This window comes from Cydia amplana, chromosome 1 (genome assembly GCF_948474715.1).
Source record: "Cydia amplana chromosome 1, ilCydAmpl1.1, whole genome shotgun sequence".
Lineage (NCBI taxonomy): Eukaryota > Metazoa > Arthropoda > Insecta > Lepidoptera > Tortricidae > Cydia > Cydia amplana.
Window position 1 is genome coordinate 25,260,993 of NC_086069.1, and position 23,884 is coordinate 25,284,876.

The window sequence follows — 23,884 nt, forward strand, 5'->3', positions numbered from 1 at the left end:
TTTACACGACTCGGTTACTCAATACTGTGGAAGTACATTTGCATTTATTTACATGTCTGTCAACTGAAGCTTTTACAGTTGAAAACAACATAGTGATCCGTTAGTAAAGTGTCTGATTATCATTAAAAACGAAATTCTAGCACGTAAAATCAGTTTCTCTGATAGGTTAGGAACTACTCTGCCCTAGTAAATATACCAACACCACGTCCCCGCGACGAGTTGCCGTCAAGCATAAGTGCCTACTGGCCGCTTTGCTGGTAAAAACAAATATTTTCTTGACCATGGGAAGACATGAATTGTGATAAGATAACCTTTTAAGCTTAAGTTAAAATTTATCAACACATAAATTACAAATTATTCTGACCCATATGAACTTTCCTCAGAAACGCACAGCATCAAGGCAGGGACACACTTATCCCACGTACGCAACGTATGCAATGCATTATGACAATCTGAACCCTGAAAGTTGTATGCTTAGAACCATACTTGTCATGCGTTGCGTTGCGTATGATAAGTATGTTTCTAAGCATACACATTTTAGGGTGCAAATGTCATAATGTGCATACGTTGCGTACGTGGGATAAGTGTGTCCCGAGCTTCACTCTACGCCTGAATAGGCGGTCCTTCACCGCGAGCTGATTATTTAATTGACCGCTCGCCCCCCGAAGGGCAGCGGTCCGTGACACGTCGCGACAGCCCAATAAACTGCATCGACAATTTGTTACTTTATTACTAATCAAGGGCCGTGTAGATGTAGGTACTGTTTCAAGAGCTTGGTGTTTAACGATATGTATGTTTGCTCTAAAAATGGAAATTAAAATACACGTAGGGAAATACATTGACTTTTTTAAATACAAGTCAACAACAGAGAACTGGACAAATAAATACATAATTTAGAAAACGTTAAGCTCCTCGACGTGACGTCAAAATAAAAAACTTTGTGAGCTAACTATAGGCACACTATATCTGAGTGTGAGACTTTGCTTCATGGGGCGTGTGATTTTATCAGTAGGTAGTGTAGGTACTCGTACAGTAGAATATGCTACTAAATCCATGCAATGTGACATCGCATCTTAACTTTCTCCAAGTAGGCCTATCTTGGCATGTCTCGCCATATGAAACATAATTATTAAACATAAATATTCTTCATGTCACAGTCGTATTAGGTTACAAACGAGCGCGGGTCATAAGTCAACGGTCCGAGCATGTTTTAAGTGAGATATCTTGTTTGATAAATGGTCTTCCGTTCCGTGTATACTTAGATCACACGTGTTCGGTTACTGTAACTTTAGCTTCCCCGTGTTACTTACAAAGACCTTAACAGGACGCGGTAAAGAGTCATTTTCATTTGGCTAGCTCGTTTATACAACGGCCTATGTTTAATTGTAAACTACTGTCTGGTCGGGGTCGTCTAAACAGAGTTACAGGAACGATGTTACAGTGTTTTATGCTGTATGTGGATTGCTTGTTTTATGGCAACATTATGAAATAATGGCGTTAATTTGGATAACATATAGTTTAAACAGACACTTTGCTAAGGCAGTCTTTATTAAGTTTTCTACGTTTTTACTTCGTGATAACTTTAAGTAACTGAGGTAAAATTTGAGCGGCAAAAAGACGTAGGTATAGGTACAGACTAAAAATAGTTAAGTCCACTACCACAGATTATATAATAGTTCTTCCACTACGTCCTTTTGCCAGCTTTACTTTCACATATTGGGCCGTGAGTCTATGAGACGGAGCTTTGTGGTGATCTGAGATCTAAATAAGGCTTGCTGCCTCTAAGGCATAACTGCGCCCCATAGACTCGCCTAGATGGACCCTACGCGTAGATAGGACGTAATAAAGAGAAAATGTGAGCTGGCGAATCTTGTCTCGTCTAAAATCTTATGTACAGTAAAGTGATCAAAATGTTAATTAGAGTCACATTTCCTCTTGACTTGAATTATCGCAAGTTTTGCATGTGCGATGATTCGAAGGCTTTAGTCATTTGCAGTTGATGCCATACGTTGCGTACATCGTCATGTTCTATATAAATTTTGTTGTGTTACAATATATTTATTTATTTAAACTTTTATTGCACAATACAAAACCAAACAAAATGGTTGACTTAATACACTGACGCTATCGCAGCGTACGGCACCAACCAAACACCAATACTTCACAACAATTGAATGAATGTTTGTATGTATTTACCAGCGCGCACGTTCACGTCTCGGGAGTGTATGGAGCCGACGGGGTTGCGCGCGAGACACGCGTAGACCTGCGCGTGCACTTCCTGGCGGTAGTCCTCGGCGCGGAACGGCGGGAACACCAGGTTGCCGTTCGGCAGGACCTGACGAAGAGGACAATGGTGAGTAACATCTACAGTATTCTTTTGCTGGATACAGGCCACCTCTGCGAGCGAGCTGCAAATTACATGGACACATTATGATTGTAACCCGTTTATAATGTGTCCATGCAATTTTGCAGCCCGCTGTACATGAGGGTGAGGATAAGCAGAAAGTAAGCTTTGAGCGAGTTGTTGTGGGCATATTGAACATAAACAACGTTTAGCTTGGTTAATAGCAACCGCAAACTGGCAGATGTTGTTCCATGGGAAACTGTAAAATGCAAATATTCGATGCATTTAAATATGAACGGGGTTATCCGAAGATTACAGATGACCTGGTGGTGCTGCGTGGTGCTTAAAAATAAAGTAGCAGAACTATAATTGGATTAACCCTATTCTTGGCTAGAGAAATCGAGACGTAATCCAATCGATCTGTCTCCGTGTATCTTGTATATTTATAGGTAAGGAACATCCCCGATAGCGAAAGTATAGAATTACTTATGCGAGTTTCAGTTGTCTGTTTAGTTACCTAATTGAATTCAGGAAACTTTACGCATGTTGGGTAATGGGAAATTGAAATCCTTTGCATTTTTTCGAGTCCACTGGTCTACTTAATTGTTAATTAATTATTGTTTGTAATTGTCATGTCATGTCAGTTCTAATATAATCTAAGTTGAGACGTCCAGAAATACACTAAAATTGTTAAGAAAAGCTGCTGGCGTCAGGAAATACATGTCCAAATGGAGTTCTCACGTTCCGGACTCATATTGGGTCAGCTATTATTAGCGAATGCTTGCCGTTTCGCTTCGTCGGGACGTCGGCTTGCTTTATTGACCGAACATGTGTTCAACTTGGAGATTAATTTCCGTGGCGAGTTCGCTTGACTTATAAATATTTATAGCTGGTTTAGAGAGAATTTTTATATTTTTGATGATTTCGGACGATAGGCAATCCCGAATAGGGTTTAAGCGTAGAATCGCGCACAGAAATACCTACCCATAATCTTCTAGAATGGACGAGCGACGAGCTTTTGCTGCTTAACTTCGCTGGGATTTTACAGCAGCAACTGCTCGTCGATGGAACTCGGTTCGAAGGCTCTTATAGGTCTAGAACTAGACGACTACTTGGTCTCACCTGTCGCAAGCCTGGCACGACGCCCACAGCGGTATCAGCAGTAGGGGAGCTGCGAGCCGCACACTCCACCACGGCGCCGGTCGTTTTAGTCCACACGGTTTGACGGATCTTATAGGTCTCACACTAGATGTATATGTCTCACCTGTCGCAAGCCAGGCACGTCGCCCACAGCGGTACCATCAGATCGGACCCAGATGACGTCAGGAGTAGGGGATCCCCGAGCCGCACACTCCACTACGGCGCCGGTCGTGTTACTGAAGTCCACTCGGTTCGGGGGTTCTTTCATGAAGATCGGACCTATCGTTTCATCCTCGGCTAGCACCGATCCTGTAAAAAAATATAGATTTGTTAAAACAACTGTTGATTTTAAATAAATAGGAAGCTTGCATTGAAGTGTGGTATATACGAGAGCTCCTTAATGCTACAACTCTGAACTTAGCTTTATTCTAGTTATGAAATAGGATGTTTTGTGTGGTAGGATTGCCGTACAGAAAAAAATCCGCAGCCTCTTCACATCTTTTGTTCAAAGGAAACTATGCTAGTAGGACGTTGTGACGCTAAGTTCAACTCGGGAATCCCTTTCAAAGTTAGATGTACAGAAATTAACTGCCGTCCTCGTAAAAATGCTGCCAAGCATAAGTGCACACAAAGCTTATTTCTGCGCGTAGTCAAACGACCCATTGAGTAGCGAGACAAGAGTTTTTAGCCCAGTTATTTTGCTAGAAGAATAACAGCATAAAGGTCCATGGAAAGCATACATTGTTACGGCGTTTCCTTTACATTCTAACCACAGGCACCCTTTGCACTAGTTACAGCAGCTCGACCTACTTTGTAATGAAGCGGGGGAATTTTACAACAGAGTAAGTAATGGTGGATTGTTAGCCTTCGTCCGTGAAGAATTTGAATGAATCTAACTTAGCACGTTAGGCCGCATGAAGTCTACAGCGGAAATTATGATTTTAGAGTGGTAAATAAGTACAGGGGCCTTGCCATGATGTCTTATTGCGATTCTGTTTAGGACCTTAACTAAATTGCTAAAGGACGGAGCTACATAACTCGTATAACTCCGTCCCTTAGCAATTCAGTTTAGGTCCTAAACAGTGCTTTTCCCTTGTCTCTGACAGAATAAAGGCCCCAGTACTATACTCCTCACTAGAAAACTAGGTTCCAGTCGAATAGTTACGACGATGTGCCAATAAACAATACATCTTATCGCTTTGAATTAAAGCTTTCTTCAGAACAATATAAGATGCAAAGTTTAATATGGAGAGCTTGCGAGATGTGTGACATACTAGGACAATTACTCACAGCAATTAAGTCGCCTTCGTTAACGTTTTATTCATGTTTCCGGATCTAATTGGCCGTGTGGTGAGCAATAGGAGCAAAACAACCGTGGTAATTAGAGACAGCTCTTGTATTTATGCCCGCTTAAAATAGAAGAGATAAGTAAGTAGATATCTCTTAAGATAATTTAGTTTCAATCCAAGGGTTCTAAGTATAGAAAGCTATCTAGGCTAAGTGCTCTATAAGCTGAAAAAGTTCAATTTTATTTCTATTGCGCCGCGTGTCCATAAAAATAGGGTAGTCTTTTTACCTAGCCGTCCCATTTCCGAGTCTTTTGCTCTTTTGGTAGTCATCGCAATAACCATTATACTCATAGGTATAGTTTTCTTCACTATATGTCGTGCTGTAACTAATTCCATGAGTCAGGGCGTGAACCTAAATGGGGCATTTGGTAGAGCCGTTAGAAGTTAGAACAATAATATTATATGTAATTATATTATAACGGCTTATTCTATATTAGGCCGATTGCCTCGGCCGCGTTAATCCGGTAAACCAATTAGGGAACAGTTTTATTGTGTGTTTATTTGATTCTTCGCGCATCACGATCAAGTTATAAAGATGTCTGTCTTGATCGGCGTGGTAGTGAGATTTGAAACGGAATTGACTTTTACGGGGAAATTTAAATAACCACTAATTATTGTTAATATACCTATACCTATTATGTATGCGATTTGGATTTATATGTTGTTGATGTGTTTTTTTTTTATCTCAGTAGTTAGTGTACAATCACGTCTCACCAAACGTTTAATAATTACCTACTGTATCTCGGGCCAAATTCTCCAAACAAGCTATTCTACATTTAAAATATTCAAGTTTAATTAATCAGTATTGTTAGCATAACTAATCCCTTCAAATATCCCTCCCTCCAATCGAGGACAAAAAATAGCAACAAAGGGAACAAAAAGCGCGGGTGTGCGCCTGGGCACTCGGGCATCCGACAGATGCGCGCGCTGCACGCTTGTGATTGGCCGGCGCGGACAGATGTTCGCGTACGAGAGCTATGGACCGATCAGAAATGATTTACACACTTGCTTAGCGAGATTGAATCAGGTCTGGGTCTGGTCACAGAATAACTAATAGTACTACCGTACAGAAAATTCACTCCTTCACAAAAGTCAGATTTAGGTATCAAATTACCAGGGACCGATCAACCCTTTCCGCGAGAAAAGCCTTTCAATGGGCGTCCCTTACACACGGCTAACACATTATAAGACTCTCCCTTTTGAACTGCAAGCCCATTCATTTGACGTACCCTTACCGAAAAGCTCAGCCAAAAATAAGGCTAGCCCTTTGCAATTGCTTACCGCTAGCCTATACGCCTTGCAATCCCTTAATAAGGGTTACCCTTATCATTAAGCGCTTTTTATAAAGCTTTCCCTTTAGTATTGTCGTAGTTTAGCCTTGCGTGAAAGAGACAGGATTAGTATATATCTACGCTAGTGTATGAAAAGGAAAGAAAATGGAATGGAATGATTGCATAGGTTATCGACGTGGTTTAAGGTTTAAGAAACAATTAATGCGAGAGTGAGTGATGTTAACTTGTAAAATAATAAAAATACAACATCCTTACCTTCAGCTTGTTGCCGCATAATTTACATTGGCTTTTGTTCGTTTCCACATCTATCTATATATATAAACTAGCTGTTGCCCGCGACTTCGTACGCGTGGATTTGTATATTGGTAGTTATTTATATTCTACAGAGTAGACATTATGCAGCAAAAGATAGCAGTAGGGACGGTTAATCATTTGTTAATTTAATTATTATACAACGCATGAGATTTGTCTTTCACAACCTGGCTACGCAGTTTCAAGCCCCTAACCCAGCGGTCGGCAATCTGCGGCTCGCGGGCCGCATGCGGCCCGTGAACCCGTCACTTGCGGCCCGCGAGCCTCCCTGGCTATTTTTAACCGACTTCAAAAAAAAGGAGGTTCTCAGTTTGAGCCGTATGTATGTATATGTATTTGTTCGCGATTATCTCGCGTTTGGCTGAACTGATTTTGATGCGGTTTTCAGAAAAGTTTTTCTTACTTCCTGGAGAAGGTTTTAGTATACCTAGATCCGAGCTGATGCTGAACCCTGGCTGTACCTAGTGGAACTCAGGTTTGGTGCAACATACGCACACGCTGTTTTGGTCATCCGACACGTCTTGATGAGCACTTGGGAGAGCAGTACCCAAGATAGAGCTGATGCTGAACCCTGGCTGTACCTAGTGGAACTCAGGTTTGGTGCAACATACGCACACGCTGTTTTGGTCATCCCATGCGTATTGATGAGCACTTGGGAGAGCAGTACCCTAGATAGAGCTGATGCTGAACCCTGAATGTACCTAGTGGAACTCAGGTTTGGTGCAATATATGCCCACGCTATTTTGGTCATTTGATGAGCACTTGGAAGAGCAGTACCCAAGATAGAGCTGATGCTGAACCCTGGCTGTACCTAGTGGATCTCAGGTTTGGTGCAACATAGGCACACTCTGATTTGGTCATCCGACTCGTCTTGATGAGTACTTGGGAGAGCAGTACCCAAGATAGAGCTGTTACTGTACCCTTGCTGTACCTAGTGGAACTCAGGTTTGTTGCAACATAGGCCCACGCTATGTTGGTCATCCGTCATATCTTGATGAGCACTTGGGAGAGCAGTACCCAAGATAGAGCTGGTGCTGAACCGTGGCTATACCTAGTGGAACTGAGGTTTGGTGCAACATAGGCACACTCTTTTTTGGTCATCAAGATAGAACTGATGCTTAACCCTGGATGTACCTAGTGGAACTCAAGTTTGGTAAAACCTACTATTTTGGTATTAATTACTTTTTGACAGAAATTTGGTTTACGACAGGTTAGAGACTGGACACGTATAGGGGTGCCATATAAAAATTATTTTGTGCTTTTCAGTGGGTTGGTTTTTTGGGATTTGTTAGCTGTACGTCCAATACGCAGTTCGTCCAAATGATATTTCAATTCGCATTTCGTCCAACACGTATTTGGTCCAACATGCATTTCGTCCAACGCGTATTACGTCAACACGTATTTCGTCCAACAGCAAGTCGTCCAACATGGATTTAGTCCAACACACATTTTGTCCAGTAAGCATTCCGTCCAACTCGTATATATGTAGGAGTCTTGTCAAGAAAAATATATACGCCTCTCATTACTGCAGCCACGGGTCATTTTATGAAAATTCGAACCGTTTCTCTCAGTTACGTACACGCCTTTGTACGACACACCTGTGCGTGAGCGGCGCGTTTTCGTGAACCTTGACATTGAGCTTTGGGCTGTAGCCGCACGCGTCAGTTGACGTATTTGGCGGTCAAGGGGTTTATGGAATGGAAACAAAGATTTATTGATTGTCGAACGAGCGAGCGAAGCGAAGTTCTTCCAATCAACTTGGAACACACGGCTGGCTAGAGACGCACGTCCCGGCATTTCGATATTTCTTGACTGAACTATCCGAGGATAGTTTGTTGCGCTATAACTAAATATAGTATATTTGTTCTAATTCAAATGAAATTAGGTAAACGGTAATTTTACTCAAATGGTACCTTTTCCCTGTCACTGTCACAGATATATGCCACGTTCACACAACTTCACATGACCGCGACATTTCCATGCATTCCCTGCGCAAAGTTGCCAGCTCGCTCGCAAATCAAAGGGTCTACCGCGAACACTGAAGTCCGCAAATTGCGGGAATTTTTTTCTGTTTTACTCCAATTGGACGTTATTAAAGTGACAGAGAAAAATGCCCGTAATTTGCGAATTTCGGTGTTCGCGGTAGACCCTCAGGATGGAACTGTCGCATATTTGTTAATCAACATTACGTAACGAACGTCAATGACGAATTTCACATGCTCAATGTGTGTTGTGTAGGTATTTATTCTTATCCTAGTCTTCCTTAGTCTTATCCCAGAGAACGGGACGAGCTTCCACTAGTGAAATTAAAAAGTCGACATCTAAATTGTCAGTCATTTTTGTGCATTAATTAGCACGTGAGAACTATGCAACAGCAAGTGCTACTGCACGACGCCGTGCCGTTACACGGTAGCCGGCGCCGCACCGTGCACATGTGGCCGGGCCCTAACAACTCGTTAACGGCTCCGACCGTGGGTCCCAGTAGCACCATATCATCGGCGTAGCTGATATTATTAACCATTTTCTCATTTCCCATATCCTCTTAATAAACGAATCACGAAATAGACGAACTCCGTAATGATGAATCGCGAAATGGACGAAATGCAGAGTGACAAATCGCGAAATGGACGAACTGCGTATTGACGAATCACGAAATGGACGCATCACTTATGGACAAACTGCGTAGTAGACGAATGGACGAAATGCGATTTGGACAAACTGCGTATTGGACGTCCAGCTAACAAACCTTTACTTATTTTATTTTTTACTTTTTAGTGATAAGTACTTCAGTTATTTTAGGTTTTGGGCTAAAATAATGTTAATGTTAGGCTCTCCACTTAGTTTTAGTGTAATTCAGTAGGTATCTATTAAGTTATTTTGTTTTGGTTATCTTTTTGTTTATTTTTAATTTTTTATTCTTTATTATTTATTTTATTTTATTTTTTACTTTTTAGTGATAGGTACTTCATTTACTTCAGGTTTTGGGCTAAAATAATAGTTTGTAAAGCTCTCCATTTAGTTTTGGGCTAGTAAGTAACTACCTACTAATGTTGGTGATGGCCTAACTCGATGATAATCGCGACAAAACACAATATGACATTTCGGTGCCAAACGATTTGTATGTACATATATTGCTCCCACTCCCACTGCCACTCCCACTTCCAGTCCCACTCCCACTCCCATTCCCAGTCCCAGTCCGAGTCCGACTCCCACTATTTTATCTAAATTTGTTGGTTTTCAGCAACTTAAATTTGTTGGTAGGTATACCGATAGCATCGCCACCTACCGGGTCCGATTGGTTTTTCAAACCTTCACCAGACTGTAACAAACACTTTCCTGGAAACCGCAGGCGGTTTGAAAAAAGTTGATCGACCCACCTAGTGGAACTCTGCAACATAGGCACACGACGACAAGTCGGTTAACCAAAACAAAGTGTGCCTATGTTGCACCAAACCTGAGTTCCACTAGGTATAGCCAGGGTTCAGCATCAGCTCTATCTTAGGTACTGCTCTCCCAAGTGCTCATCAAGATGTGACGGATGACCAAAATAGCGTGGGCCTATGTTGCACCAAACCTGAGTCCCATTAGGTAAAGCTAGGGTTCAGCATCAGCTTTATCTTGGGTACTGCTCTCCCAAGTACTCATCAAGATGTGACGGATGACCAAAATAACGTGGGCCTATGTTGCATCAAACCTGAGTTCCACTAGGTACAGCCAGGGTTCAGCATCAGCTCTATCTTGGGTACTGCTCTCTCAAGTGCTCATCAAGATGTGACGGATGACCAAAATAGTGTGGGCCTGTGTTGCAATAAACCTGAGTTCCACTAGGTACAGCCAGGGTTCAGCATCAGCTCTATTTCGGGTACTGCTCTCCCAAGTGCTCATCAAGATATGACGGATGATCAAAATAGCGTTGGCCTATGTTGCACCAAACCTGAGTTCCACTAGGTACAGCCAGGGTTCAGCATCAGCTCTATAATGGGTATTGCTCTCCCAAGTGCTCATCAAGATGCGACGAATGCCCAAAATAGCGTGGGCCTATGTTGTACCAAACCTGAGTTCCACTAGGTACAGCCAGGGTTCAGCATCAGCTCTATCTTGGGTACTGCTCTCTCAAGTGCTCATCAAGATGTGACGGATGACTAAAATAGCGTGGGCCTATGTTGCAACAAACCTGAGTTCCACTAGGTACATCCAGGGTTCAGCGTCAGCTCTATCTTGGGTAGGTACTGCTCTCCCAAGTTCTCATCAAGGCGTGTCGGATGACCAAAACAGCCTGCCTATGTTGCACCAAACCTGAGTTCCACTAGGTACAGCCAGGGTACAGGATCAGTTCTATCTTGGGTACTGCTCTCCCAAGTGTTCATCAAGAGGTGACAGATAACCAAAATAGCGTGGGCCTATGTTGCACCAAACCTGAGTTCCACTAGGTACATCCAGGGTTCAGCATCAGCTCTATCTTGGGTAGGTACTGCTCTCCCAAGTTCTCATCAAGGCGTGTCGGATGACCAAAACAGCCTGCCTATGTTGCACCAAACCTGAGTTCCACTAGGAACAGCCAGGGTTCAGCATCAGCTCAGATCTATGTATACTAAAACCTTCTCCAGAATGTAACAAACACTTTTCTGAAAACCGCATCAAAATCGGTTCAGTCAAACACGAGATAATTGCGAACAAATAAATATACATACATACGGGTCAAACTGAAAACCTCCTTTTTTTTGAAAGCGGTTAATGAGTAGTTAGTTAGTAGGATTTATTAAATAGTGGTCTTGAAAATCTTCTGGGGGTTGAGAGGGATTATATCGAGAACAATTTTATTCAGTTTGTGGCTTGAAACATCGTAGCCAGGTTGTGAAAGACAAATCTCATGTGTTGAAGAATACCTAATTAACAAATGATTAACCGTCCCTACTGCTATCTTTTGTTTGCTGCATAATGTTCTTAGCTAATGTAGAATATATAACCACCAATATACAAATCCACGCGTAAGAAGTCGCGGGCAACAGCTAGTCATATATAAAATACCGGTGAACGGCGTCAACTTTCGGTTTTGGCATCGTAGGTTTTTTTTATTCTAAGTTTGATTCGTAATCAGTAACAAGGTATATTATTTGCAACGGGAGTTATTGATAACATCGGCACGTGTCTAAGACTAAAGCACCATGACGATGCGCTCGACCCGAGAAAAGCAACAACCAATCACAACTCTTTGCCATTGAAAATTGAACCGTATTTCAACAAGAGCGGCTTCGATCATTTGGAAGCGCGCGAAAGCCGCTCACATCAAACCGCCGTCGCCGACGATCGCTCGGATTCGAAGTAATGTGTGTTTTATGAACAAGGTAGACAGTTTAAATTAGCACGCTTATATGCTGAAAGGGCTTCCCTTATATAAGGGTATAAGGGTAGCCCTTATAAGCCATATGCGGAGCGGATGATAAGGGTTTTGTAAGGGTATTGGGCTACCGATTACTCAAATGGGCTAGCTTTATATAAGGGTTTTAAAGGCTTAATGAAAGGGTATCGTCTGGCAAAGGGTATGGTGAGTTAAGCCTTATGCAATACCCTTACAAAACCCTCTATAAGGGATAGCGGGCGGGTCCCTGCAAATTACACCTATATCGCCGCCTGCAAGCAAAATTGAAACTTATAACCGCGCACGAACCGTGAATCTCCTTTGCGCGCCGCAGTTTTATGACCGAGCTGTGAGTGTCGGCACGGGGTTATCACTTGACAAGTTTTTATACCTAAAGTCTATTTTTTATTCGGTAGACTAAAATGACATTTCATAGTATGAACATCATGTGTCATTTCATACTATGAAATGTCATTTTAGTCTACCGAATAAAAAAATAGACTTTTCACCTCAGCAGCTCGAACAAGGGTACTTTGCTACTTAAAAACAGTGAGCAAAATCGCATTTTGCTCACTGAGTGAGACAAAATGAGCTCACTCAGTGAGCAAAATGCGATTTTGCTCACTGTTTTTAAGTAGCAAAGTACCCTTGTTCGAGCTGCTGAGGTGAAATAGTTATTTGTACAACAAGAGATCAAAGTTTGATATTTCTTCGAGTGCTTATTTTGAGTCCCGTGCAAGCGAAAGATTCTATAATAGATTCACGAGCGTAGCGAGTGAATCTAATTTAGAATCTTGAGCGTAGTAAGGGACTCAAAAGCGCACGAGATGTAAATAACTTTGATCTCGTGTAGTACACAACATTTTTCACCTCAGCAGTGAGAACATATTAGAGAACCCGAAAAATGTATTCCTTCTTCATCACTTACCTCTATTCACTCATGTTTTCTTAAGATATACCAACAATTAAATTTTCACCTCAGCAGCTCGAACAAGGGTACTTTGCTACTTAAAAACAGTGAGCAAAATCGCATTTTGCTCACTGAGTGAGCAAAACCGCATTTTGCTCATTTTGTCTCACTCAGTGAGCAAAATGCGATTTTGCTCACTGTTTTTAAGTAGCAAAGTACCCTTGTTCGAGCTGCTGAGGTGAAAATTTAATTGTTGGTATATCTTAAGAAAACATGAGTGAATAGAGGTAAGTGATGAAGAAGGAATACATTTTTCGGGTTCTCTAATATGTTCTCACTGCTGAGGTGAAAAATGTTGTGTACTACACGAGATCAAAGTTATTTACATCTCGTGCGCTTTTGAGTCCCTTACTACGCTCAAGATTCTAAATTAGATTCACTCGCTACGCTCGTGAATCTATTATAGAATCTTTCGCTTGCACGGGACTCAAAATAAGCACTCGAAGAAATATCAAACTTTGATCTCTTGTTGTACAAATAACTATTATACCCACTGATATATTATTTTTAAGATAAATATGTAGGAATTACAATCGTTGATTATGTAGCGTATGATGAATACAAATAAAAATCTATCTATCTAAACATACATTTTTTATCCGGAGATAGTATGTCTGATTCTCACAGAAGTAAGTTTCGAAGCCATTGTGTAATTTCAATTTTGCGCGAGCGCCACGTGACATGACTATCGTGCACGCCGAGCGGCAGCCCACTGCCATACGCCTGTCTGATGGGCGCGCCGGCCAAATATACCTAAACTGCGGAGTGACACCCCTCTGGTTTGATTCTGGTAGTACTGGTAGGACTATTATAGCTTTATCACGGCTTTTACATAATACTATAGACCTTATCTTACTAACTTGGTAGGTATCCTAAATTTATTCGATATATCCTTACTATACAAATAAGTAAAACAAGAGGACTTATGTTAACATTTATAAATGAAATACAAAAAATAAAGGCAAAAAAAAATTACACAGCTTAATTAAGTATTCGATTATGAATGAATTATTCACCCTCAAGTTAAGCAAATTGTTTGAATATCTTATCAAGCACCTGGAAATCTACCTTATCAATGAAATAGTATTGCGATAGCATACGGTGCATAACGACTTTGTTATCAAGGAAAACTGCCGTTCACCGCGATAACCTATATTGATTGACCTAGGCCAATCTGAAACACATCCGTTCGTCTATCTATGTTTAATATTGACATTCAAATGTATCTAAAACAAACTAAGGTATCCATATCCACTTTCTTTTGATAAGCATAAGCATAATTAACACAAAACAATAACTATATTTAACAAAATAACTGATTTGCAAGACCGAAGTGATCCCAGTGTACCGCGAACAAAGTTTGTGCGGTACACTAAAAACTGTCTTATAATCCAATTCACCGAAATTTCTACCTGAGAGTGAGTTGCATGCTATACTCCTACCTTATATATCTACACTACTTAGGTATGCCTAAACTTATAAACAAGGAGGTTCTTTGACTGAGAAATAAAAAGACTCACTCAAAAGATGAATAAACTACTTGCTTCGTTCTGCCAGGATTAAACTATGATGGGAAATCTTTGAAAATAATGGCTCAGCACTCTCACCAGGTAGACACATCAGACAAGTACCTTTGTTCATATATCGACCGTATCACGGCTTTCAATCCCTAAGCTTGTGGTTGAATGGATAATATGAATGAGCAAGAACTTAACAGCCAACAGGAGCTAAGATTTAAATATTTTAGGTAAATATACCCGTCTCGCTAACGGAAGCGGCTCCTAAAACTAGTGCGATAAGGACAAGGCGAAAAATCCTGTGTAAAAATATCAAAAATCGAGGTTTCGTACTCGACTGTTTCCTCCTCCAAAACTTAACCAATCGTAACCAAATTTGGAAATCTAAATGATTATGACATTATCTGTGTCGGACCGTTTTGCTTTTTTGACTAATTGATGTCAGTTTTGAATAGCACGCCTCTCATTGCGGCATAGTCAATTAGGCCATTTTGGCCATTTTTGAAGGGCTCTGGCGCCTTAAAAAACAAAAATATCAAAAAAAGCAAAACGGTCCGACACAGATATTGACAATATTAATCTGTGTTGAAAAAATCATTGCTCTAGCTTCAAAACCCACGGAGGAAACAGTCGAGTACGTTTGTATGGAGAAATGACCACTCCTGTTGGCTCTTAACTAAATACTTATTGTAAGTTTAGCACAGGGGATACCTTAGTAATAGGTATACCAGCAAAGAACCGTGATGAATCAATAAATACTCAAGAATAGAAAGAGCAATAAATACGTAAGACTACTTAAAGCTTGAGTTTGTAAAGGTATTTTGAAGGTAAACTAAACAGTAAACATTTAGGTTTATTCATTCGACCTAAATTGGATTGCATGATTGATTGGCCTATGCCTACAGAAAAACTACAGGCCTCTGTAAAAATACATTATTGTTAAGTTAGGTTATACTTTAGGTCTATAAATAGTAAAGAAGTGTGAAGTCTGACAGAAGTGACAGGCCTGATTATTGTAATTATGTAATTAGCATGAAAACAATGGGCGATAAGGATGCGCCAAACAATGGTCGGTAGGTGTAATCATTGGTAAGTCTAGTAGTATAATCCGATTAGTAGGTATTCGGCTACCTACTGGATATTGTTTTTAAAAATTATAAAATATGTATATAAATACTTACCTACCTAAAAATTATAAAAATCAATAAATACATTGAAATATACCTATTAATTAAGCAGCTCTATTTTGTATAGGTATAATTAACCCCTCGAACGCCCTTGTCAAAAATTTGCTACTGAATTAATAACCTTTTAACTTACTAATTACAGTCCAAATTGTCTGGGACGTATACCTACGAGACAAGGCGTTTGAGGGGTTATGTTGTCAGTGTTTAAAAATAGAAGTTAAATACCTACTTCTTTCATAGATAAAGTATTAATGCTACGTTCCTTGTAGGCTAATTGTAGGGGTGTTTACCATAATGAAAAAAATATTTCTTGGAATGATTTAGATCATTTAGAAAGAAGGTTAATATATAGACACCAACATACTTATTAATTGCAAAGTTCGCAAGTCTAAGTTTGTTTTCGTAGCAATTTAACAGCCCGCATTCTGAAAGACGCGAGACGGGTAAGTTCATTGCATACGCCGAAGTTCGCGCTGAACTTCCCCATTGAGACCGAGCGTACTAAGCCAACTCGACCGTATGCATATTTTCCGTGTACTAGAATTCACTTTTGCATTATTCATTACTGGCATAGAATTTACACGCTTTTGTTTAATATGTGGTTGTTATTAAGTAACTGTTAAAGTCAAAGAAGCGGTAACAATTCATAAAGCTAAAGAACTTTCTTCGTAGTCACTGCAGTATTCATTCGTTTAAGATTCCCTTATCAGCATGCTTAGCATTCTTAACGAGTATGTATGGACATTTCATTGTAAAAAGGCAGAGTGAATTTTAACAGTAAATTGAAAATACATTGACCTATTTTATTTATCAGCAATTTCAATTTAAATTTTAATTGAACATTTTTAGCTGACTCAGCTGTCGGCCATAGGCCCATAGCATTCGATTACTGCCGCGTAAGATACTCTCAATTAAACTGTAAACATATACCTAGGTACCGGTACTAGGTACCTATCTGTAAACCAGCTTTTTTAGACAGTTACAAAAAATATTGAAAAACATATGAACATTATATTGAACGCGTAACGCGTAATACGCTCCACAGTGCGGATTGGATAATTTAGTTTCTTTTAGATACATTTGAATTATACATCATAATAAAGATATGCCAGTAGATATTAGTAGTGCAGTAACATCACCAGCAGGAACCGATACTGATATGTTTGGATTCCGGCGAACAAAGCACGCGTCGCGTCGCGTGGTGACGCGCGTGCTTGGGATTCCAAGCACAGCTGCTTTACTTAATGAAGGAAGCGTAATGGGACTTTGGATAGTTGAGCATTATATTTAACAGACATAACTGACTGTCTACTTTAAACATGGTTGGTACTGCCCATTTGAATATTACAATGTTATATATGTAGTATAAAACAGTTTTACCAATCTTAATAATACCTATTCAAAACGACTCTTGTCAGTAATAGAAACCAAAAAAACCGGCCAAGTGCGAATCGGACTCGCGTTCCAAGGGTTCCGTCCATTAAGTCCGACTCACGCTTGACTGCACATTTCTAATAGGTTTTCCTGTCATCTATAGGTAAAGATCTATTTTGTGTATTTTTTTTTTCAAAATTTTAGTCCCAGTAGTTTCGGAGATAAAGGGGGGAATGGTCATTTTTTGCCTATTTTCTTGAATAACTGCTAAACTATTTATCCTCAAATTATATAAAAAAAATATTTAAGATTCTTACAATGAGCTCTTTCATTTGATATGTAACACGATATAAAGTCAATTTTTTTATTCGGTAGACTAAAATGACATTTCATAGTATGAAATGACACATGATGTTCATACTATGAAATGTCATTTTAGTCTACGGAATAAAAAAATAGACTTTAGTTTGAAAAACTTTTTTTTTTAATTTTCTCATAATGCCCCAAAAATGGCCTCCATATTTAAAATTCATTTATTTACGTTACACGTCCGTCTTTGGGTCACAAACTTACATTATGATATGAGTGCCAAATTTCAACTTAATTGGTCCAGTAGTTTCGGAGAAAATAGGCTGTGACAGACGGACAGACAGACGCACGAGTGATCCTATAATATAAGGGTTCCGTTTTTTCCTTTTGAGGTACGGAACCCTAAAAATGTAAACAGCAATGAGAGTCCGTTAATATACAGCGTAATTAGATGAGCATGTTAATAGATATAGTTCTAATTAAAGTCATCTCGCGCACGTGCGTTGCGCACACGCATCGTAAATGTCGCGGTCGTTAACCCGCTACCGAATCTTATCGTGAGATCTTGCATCACTGGTTCTGATAACGGAGGTATGTAGTCTAAGGCCTTTACGTAGTACCCACAGAAGTTTAATAGAGTTGGACCAAGGTAACTCTGCACAGACTTTGCAATGACAGAGTTGTATTTTCATTTATTTCAGGTTGACCCAAACCAACGTTGACAAAGAATTATTAGAGATATTTTTCTTACTTATCTACACATACAAAATGTCAATAAAAATTAAAACTACAGTCACTAAAACAAACCGTCGTATTATCTTAAAAATATAGGTAGGTACCCACTCTTTTGACTTTGATACACAGACAGATACAAATGTTTGTTAAAATTATCAGCAATATGCTGCGGTAAAAAAAATTGACAGCGTATTCAAAGGCTATCATGTACTATGATAATATGACACTTACCTATCACGCAGTGCTACACTTTGTCACGTCAAAGTCGGTGCAGAGTTACTTATACAATTTTTAAGAGGGACGCAGTTATTTGTAAGTACTTCATCTAGACTCGTAGCTACATTCCTAGAGTTAGATGAAGCTAAGTTGGCAGCGATTCTGATAGCCCAGACTGTGCAAGTACTTATTATTTTAAACTACAAATGTCTATGAAACTATATAGTAGTTTATGCAACAGTGATATAATAAGGGTTCTTAAAATTCAAGGGTCGAAGTTACAAAACGAGACGTAGTCGAGTTTTGTAAAAAAAGACCCGAGAATTTTAAGAACCAATTATGAGCTGTTGCATACATTACTTTTTCTATGACAGCTGCAGCAAAAAAAAAAAAAAAAAAAAAAAAAAAAAAAAAAAAAAAAAAAAAAAAGTTATTATTAAAAAAAAAGAGTTATTATTAAAAAAAAAGAGTTATTATTAAAAAAAGAGTTATTATTTAAAAAAAAAAGAGTTATTATTTAAAAAAAATTGAGTTATTATAAAAAAAAAAGAGTTATTATTGTAAATGAAAACGTATACCTCTTTCAATCAAGATGATCGGAACTTGTATCTTTAAAAAAAAAAAGCAGTTGTATTATACTCATAAGATGACTGCTAGCAGTCATCTTATGAGCCTATAGACAAAGCATTCAAATGACATTGCTTTAGATATCACTGTCAGTCATTTAATTGACACATTTAAGTGCTGGAGTAGAAAAAGAATATTTTATGAGAACGTGGTGTAGGACCTCGCCATAATGTGGTACGCCCACGTACGTAACATTATCATAGTTTATATAAACTGACCTTACGCACGTTTTATTACTAATTCCTTTGAAAGGAAAATGCCCTTTCCTTTTCAAGCATTTACGATAAATGTTTAAATTCCAATATGCCGATTTAAAGCAGATCATCAGTAGATGAGTGTATAGTAATGCAGGCATGTTATAACATTTAAATTAAATGAGGTTGTGATATAATTTTTGTACCACAAATACCCAGTGGGGAGTAAAGTAGTCATATTTTACGGTAGGCCCCCTGTTCTTAGACCATATGGTTGTACCGTAGTACCCATACCCAAATCACAACGCTTTATTTCACCTTGTACCAATCTATCGCCCACATCTAGATAAATTATATGCGCTCCGGTTTCATGTTGTCACGGCAACGCACCTACCTCTCCATTGCATAACATCTGAGCATCGTGCGTGGTCAATGTGGGTGAGCATTGCTTCAAATTCAAAACGACTGAAAAATACGACTTGAAGTTGCACTTAAGACTTTTTAATATTAGTAAATAAGTTTATCCTCACCGCCCGCGTATATTGAAAAATTGCCGCTAAATTAGTTTATTAGTCGCTTTGTATTGAGCGAATGCAGCTGGCTGAGATTTGGCTTTAGGATTGTAGTCAAGGTGGTACGATATGTGGGGGATTTGCTTTGTAAACCGATTTATTTTATTTTGTAGAAGGAAACGAAATGCGGGCAGCCATATTCAAAACTTAAGCTTTGATTTAATAGGGACATATTAAAAACATACTTATTAAAGACATATTTTAATTCCAGCTTTGCAGCTCTAAGTAGAGTTTCGTTTAAAACATTTTACGCAGAATATATTAAGGTCTTTTAAGCAGAAGAAGTTACGCAAATGGTGTGTTAGAACCTTTCAAATAATTTCATAAATACCTTTCAATATAACCGACATATATCACATATTCTTTAATACCCTTCTACTATGTAATAAGCTGCATTTTTGATGCCTAAATAAATCATTTTTCATTTTCATTTTCATTCTTGGCTCATTTAGGTATACCTACCTAAATAACTTAGGTACACTATTTCATGCTCACATTGCATCGTCGCAAGACTCGCAAGAAAAATTATGTGGCAAGGTGGCATAAGGTACCTACATCCTTACCAAGTAACTGAAAGAGACAGAGTGCATTGCTTCACGCTATCACTGCACTAGGCAAGTAGGCACGTACAGAGGGCAGTGCTCTATCTTAGCTACCTTGGGTTTTCGTTTTTCAGCGTCGAGACACTCGAGACTCGAGAAAAAAGGTAACTGTTGATATTATAAAACAAGAAATTCAATACTGAGTGACCATATACCTACCAACTTTAAACCCTTAAAAAGTTTATAATAATAATTTTAAACTATAGTGACTCTGTGAGCTGTCCTCGCGAGCATTACTTAAACCTGAGTATATAATATGTGGCTCCGTCATTTTGAAAAATCCATAAACTGTATCGACAAAAAAACATCGAACCAAATAATCACGAGAATCGATTGAGAATTGCGACCTGGGGCCCGTTTCTCAAAAGCTTGTACCTAACTTGTAGTAAGTACAAGTGGAAGTCCCTTTCTGCTGTCAAAAAGTGACATCCGCATGTATTACAAGTTACAAGCTTTTGAGAAACGGGCCCCTGTAGAGACCATCCGGACATACGAAAGCATTTTTGCCCAAAGCTGAAACGAAAACCTTCGCTAACAATATGTGTCAAAATGTCACACACAACTTATCTACATAGTTCAAGGCTTTTGGTGGGCATAATTCATTATCACCCAATTCAAAAATCTTTATGTATTTACTATTAACTTTCATTAGATCATTAGCAATACCTAGTGCAATACATCTTTACAAGGTTATTAACCAACTTGTAGTAAGTAGGTGCAATTGTGCATGGACGTCAGTGTAACTAGTGTAAGGCCTGAGTGGACGCTCGAGTTGGGCGTGCAGCGTGCATGTTAAACAAATGCAAGCGTATAGGAGCGGCCTAAGTGCACGCTGCTCAAATCCCTTGGGAGCTACGCCACGCTGCACGCCCCGCCAAACGCTCCGCTTCGAGCGTCCACTCAGGTCTTACACTTAGATTAGATGTACAAATAAGGTTGTTCGTAAGTGTTCGTAGTTCTTACAATACTATTCATAATTTCATCTGTGACTTCTGTAAGACACAAAGCAACGCAATGCACTATGTAAATATTCCACTAGGCAAACACAGCGAGAATACACTGAGTTACGTTCGGCCTTAATCCCTTTTTCCCCTGACAGAGTGCGGACTGGACAGCCATTCATGAACCAGTTCTCGTCCTTGCATTTAATAGAGCAAATTAAACAGCAGTTATACTTTTAATCCGATCTTATGGCATTGAATACAAAAGATGAATAGTGTTAGCATGACTTCATTAAGCTGTGTAGTTTTTAAGTGCCTCAATTTTGAAGTGATTTATTTTATTTTAGGTTTTATAACAGTCCGTTCGGTATTAATTGATTACGTAAATCTGTACCTACAATTTGATCTTAAAATACCAATCAGTATCTAAACTTATTACTTACTCGTAATATGTAACAGGTAATATTTCAACGCGCGTAGAAGGCGCGATAGTCCACGAAATGCACTTTTGGTAAATACAAACTTACCACCCAGTTTGATGTAGTATTCTGATGTGTATTCCATTCTATTCTGCATTAGTTTAAAGCCGCTAAGAAAAACAAACGCCCAGTTTCAAATAACAATAAACATGGGCTCTATTTTAGTTTCTTTCGCCCCATTTGTTCCTGACGCAATGTAAACAATCAAACAAAAACCGGCCAAGTGCGAGTCGGACTCGCGCACGGAGGGTTCCGCACCATCAACAAAAAATAGAGCAAAACAAGCAAAAAAACGGTCACCCATCCAAGTACTGACCCCGCCCGACGTTGCTTAACTTCGGTCAAAAATCACGTTTGTTGGAGCCCCACTTAAATCTTTATTTTAATCTGTTTTTAGTGTTTATTGTTATAGCGGCAACAGAAATACATCATCTGTGAAAATTTCAACTGTCTAGCTATCACGGTTCGTGAGATACAGCCTGGTGACAGACGGACGGACGGACGGACAGACGGACAGACAGACGGACGGACGGACGAACGCACGGACGGACGAACGCACGGACGGACGGACGGACGGACAGCGGAATCTTAGTAATAGGGTCCCGTTTTTACCCTTTGGGTACGGAACCCTAAAAACGGACGAGTTTTCTCGGTTGCTTATCCGTATATTGATATGAATTGACCAATAAAATTAGCTACATTTTATTAAGCGATAAGCGAAATAATATGTAGGTAAATATTGCTGCTGTATATTAACATCAAATGTACCTAATGAAATCTTTTACAATTACAACATTTACGACATAAACAAATAAACTTGATGTCTAATTTGACCAAGTGACGGGAGGGGAAGAAATAAGCAATTGGCTGGAGTCGGTTGGACCAAGACGCAGAAACTTGAATATCCTCCGAGTTCTGAGGAAGCTTCACCCCGCAAAGTCGGATAACCATACAACAAACACGATTTTTTTGCTCTATTTTTTGTTGATGGTGCGGAACCCTCCGTGCGCGAGTCCGACTCGCACTTGGCCGGTTTTTATGAAAATGTGACGTTTATAATAGGTAACTCTCCCTCACTTTGTTCTGTTCAAAGCGGTGCAAAGTTAGCTTAAACGGGCTCTACTTATAATTATACAGTATGATAAGAGCCGATCTCCTGTCATGGCCGAAACTCTCGATGTTCGCCGACATAATCTCCACAAGTTATGTACTTAACGAGTGTAATGGTTAGCAATTATGTTGTTATGATAACGACACCATAATTAACCAAGGTAACCAAGCAAAATAACCTAGTGATTAGACTCTAAAGATACCTACGCACGCTACGTAGTCTCAACGTAACATCGAGAACTGGCCGCGTAGCCAAAGTGCCAATCGCTTACGCTTCGTAGCAATCGAAACGCAACTGTCACTGTCGCACTAATATGGAAGAGTGATAGAGAGACACAAAGCGATTCGATGGCGAAGCGATAGCGATTGTCACCTTGGCTAGGCCGGCAGGTTTGGGTAAACGAAACGTAAAGTAACTAAGATATTTGCCATACTCTGCACTTGGAAATTTATTAGAAATATAACTAAGGCCCACTTGCACCATCCCAATAACCCGGGGTTAAGCGGTTAAACCGGTAACCCAGTATCAAATTGTACTGGTAACCATGGTAACCCCAGGTTTATCCGATTAACTCGGGTTAGTGGAATTGTGCAAGTGGGCCTTAGTAGGTTTGCAACATCATATCAACCCCTACGGATTTGACGTCTTACGGTACAGAAATTATAAAATCACGTAGTTACACAGAGTACACGTCGGATAGGACTATCTGGTAGATATCTGATCTGATACGTTGTTACACTGGCTCGTATATATGTAGTATGTAGCGAATCTGCAAGTCCGTGACCTCAGCTCTCAGCTCAAAGGCCAACGTTCCGAGTGTTTACGATACTAACTCTACTGCCTACGCGCAGAGTTCGCAAATAAACTGCAAGTGAGGTGAACCGTGAACTTGAGAGATGAAATATTGATTGAGCAAGGAGTTCATAGTGTTATGAACTCCGAAACGAATGCAGAATACATATTACATGTGCAATTAAATAAAGAAGAATCATGACACATCATTGTAAGCATCATTTACTTAGCTGTATCCTTCATCTTTTGTTTAAAAAAATTACGGAACCCTCGGTGGGCGAGTCCGACTCGCACTTGGCTGGTTTTTTCCTAACATATTGAAATATTAAATATAATTCTTATTAAGTCACGTTTTAAGTGAAATCTCCACAGTTATAATGAGCCGAGCCGGCGTGACGTGCGCTCCAGTTCAGTGGCTGGGCTGTATCGACCGCTGACGTCACAGGGTAGCTACCCCCAAGT

General features: G+C 39.6%; 1 protein-coding gene across 16 annotated transcripts in view; it reads right to left on the reverse strand.

The window, feature by feature from the left end:
* The window catches only part of LOC134651085 (cell adhesion molecule Dscam2), a 105,438-nt gene that overhangs the window by 55,151 nt on the left and 26,403 nt on the right, over window positions 1-23,884 (reverse strand). For all 16 annotated transcript variants that reach the window (XM_063506076.1, XM_063506092.1, XM_063506100.1 and 13 more), the window contains exons 3-4: window positions 3,609-3,793; window positions 2,197-2,335 (exon numbers count right to left, since the gene is read on the reverse strand). In XM_063506076.1, coding sequence (XP_063362146.1) covers window positions 2,197-2,335; window positions 3,609-3,793 — 324 coding nt within the window. The remainder of the gene's footprint in view (window positions 1-2,196; window positions 2,336-3,608; window positions 3,794-23,884) is intronic.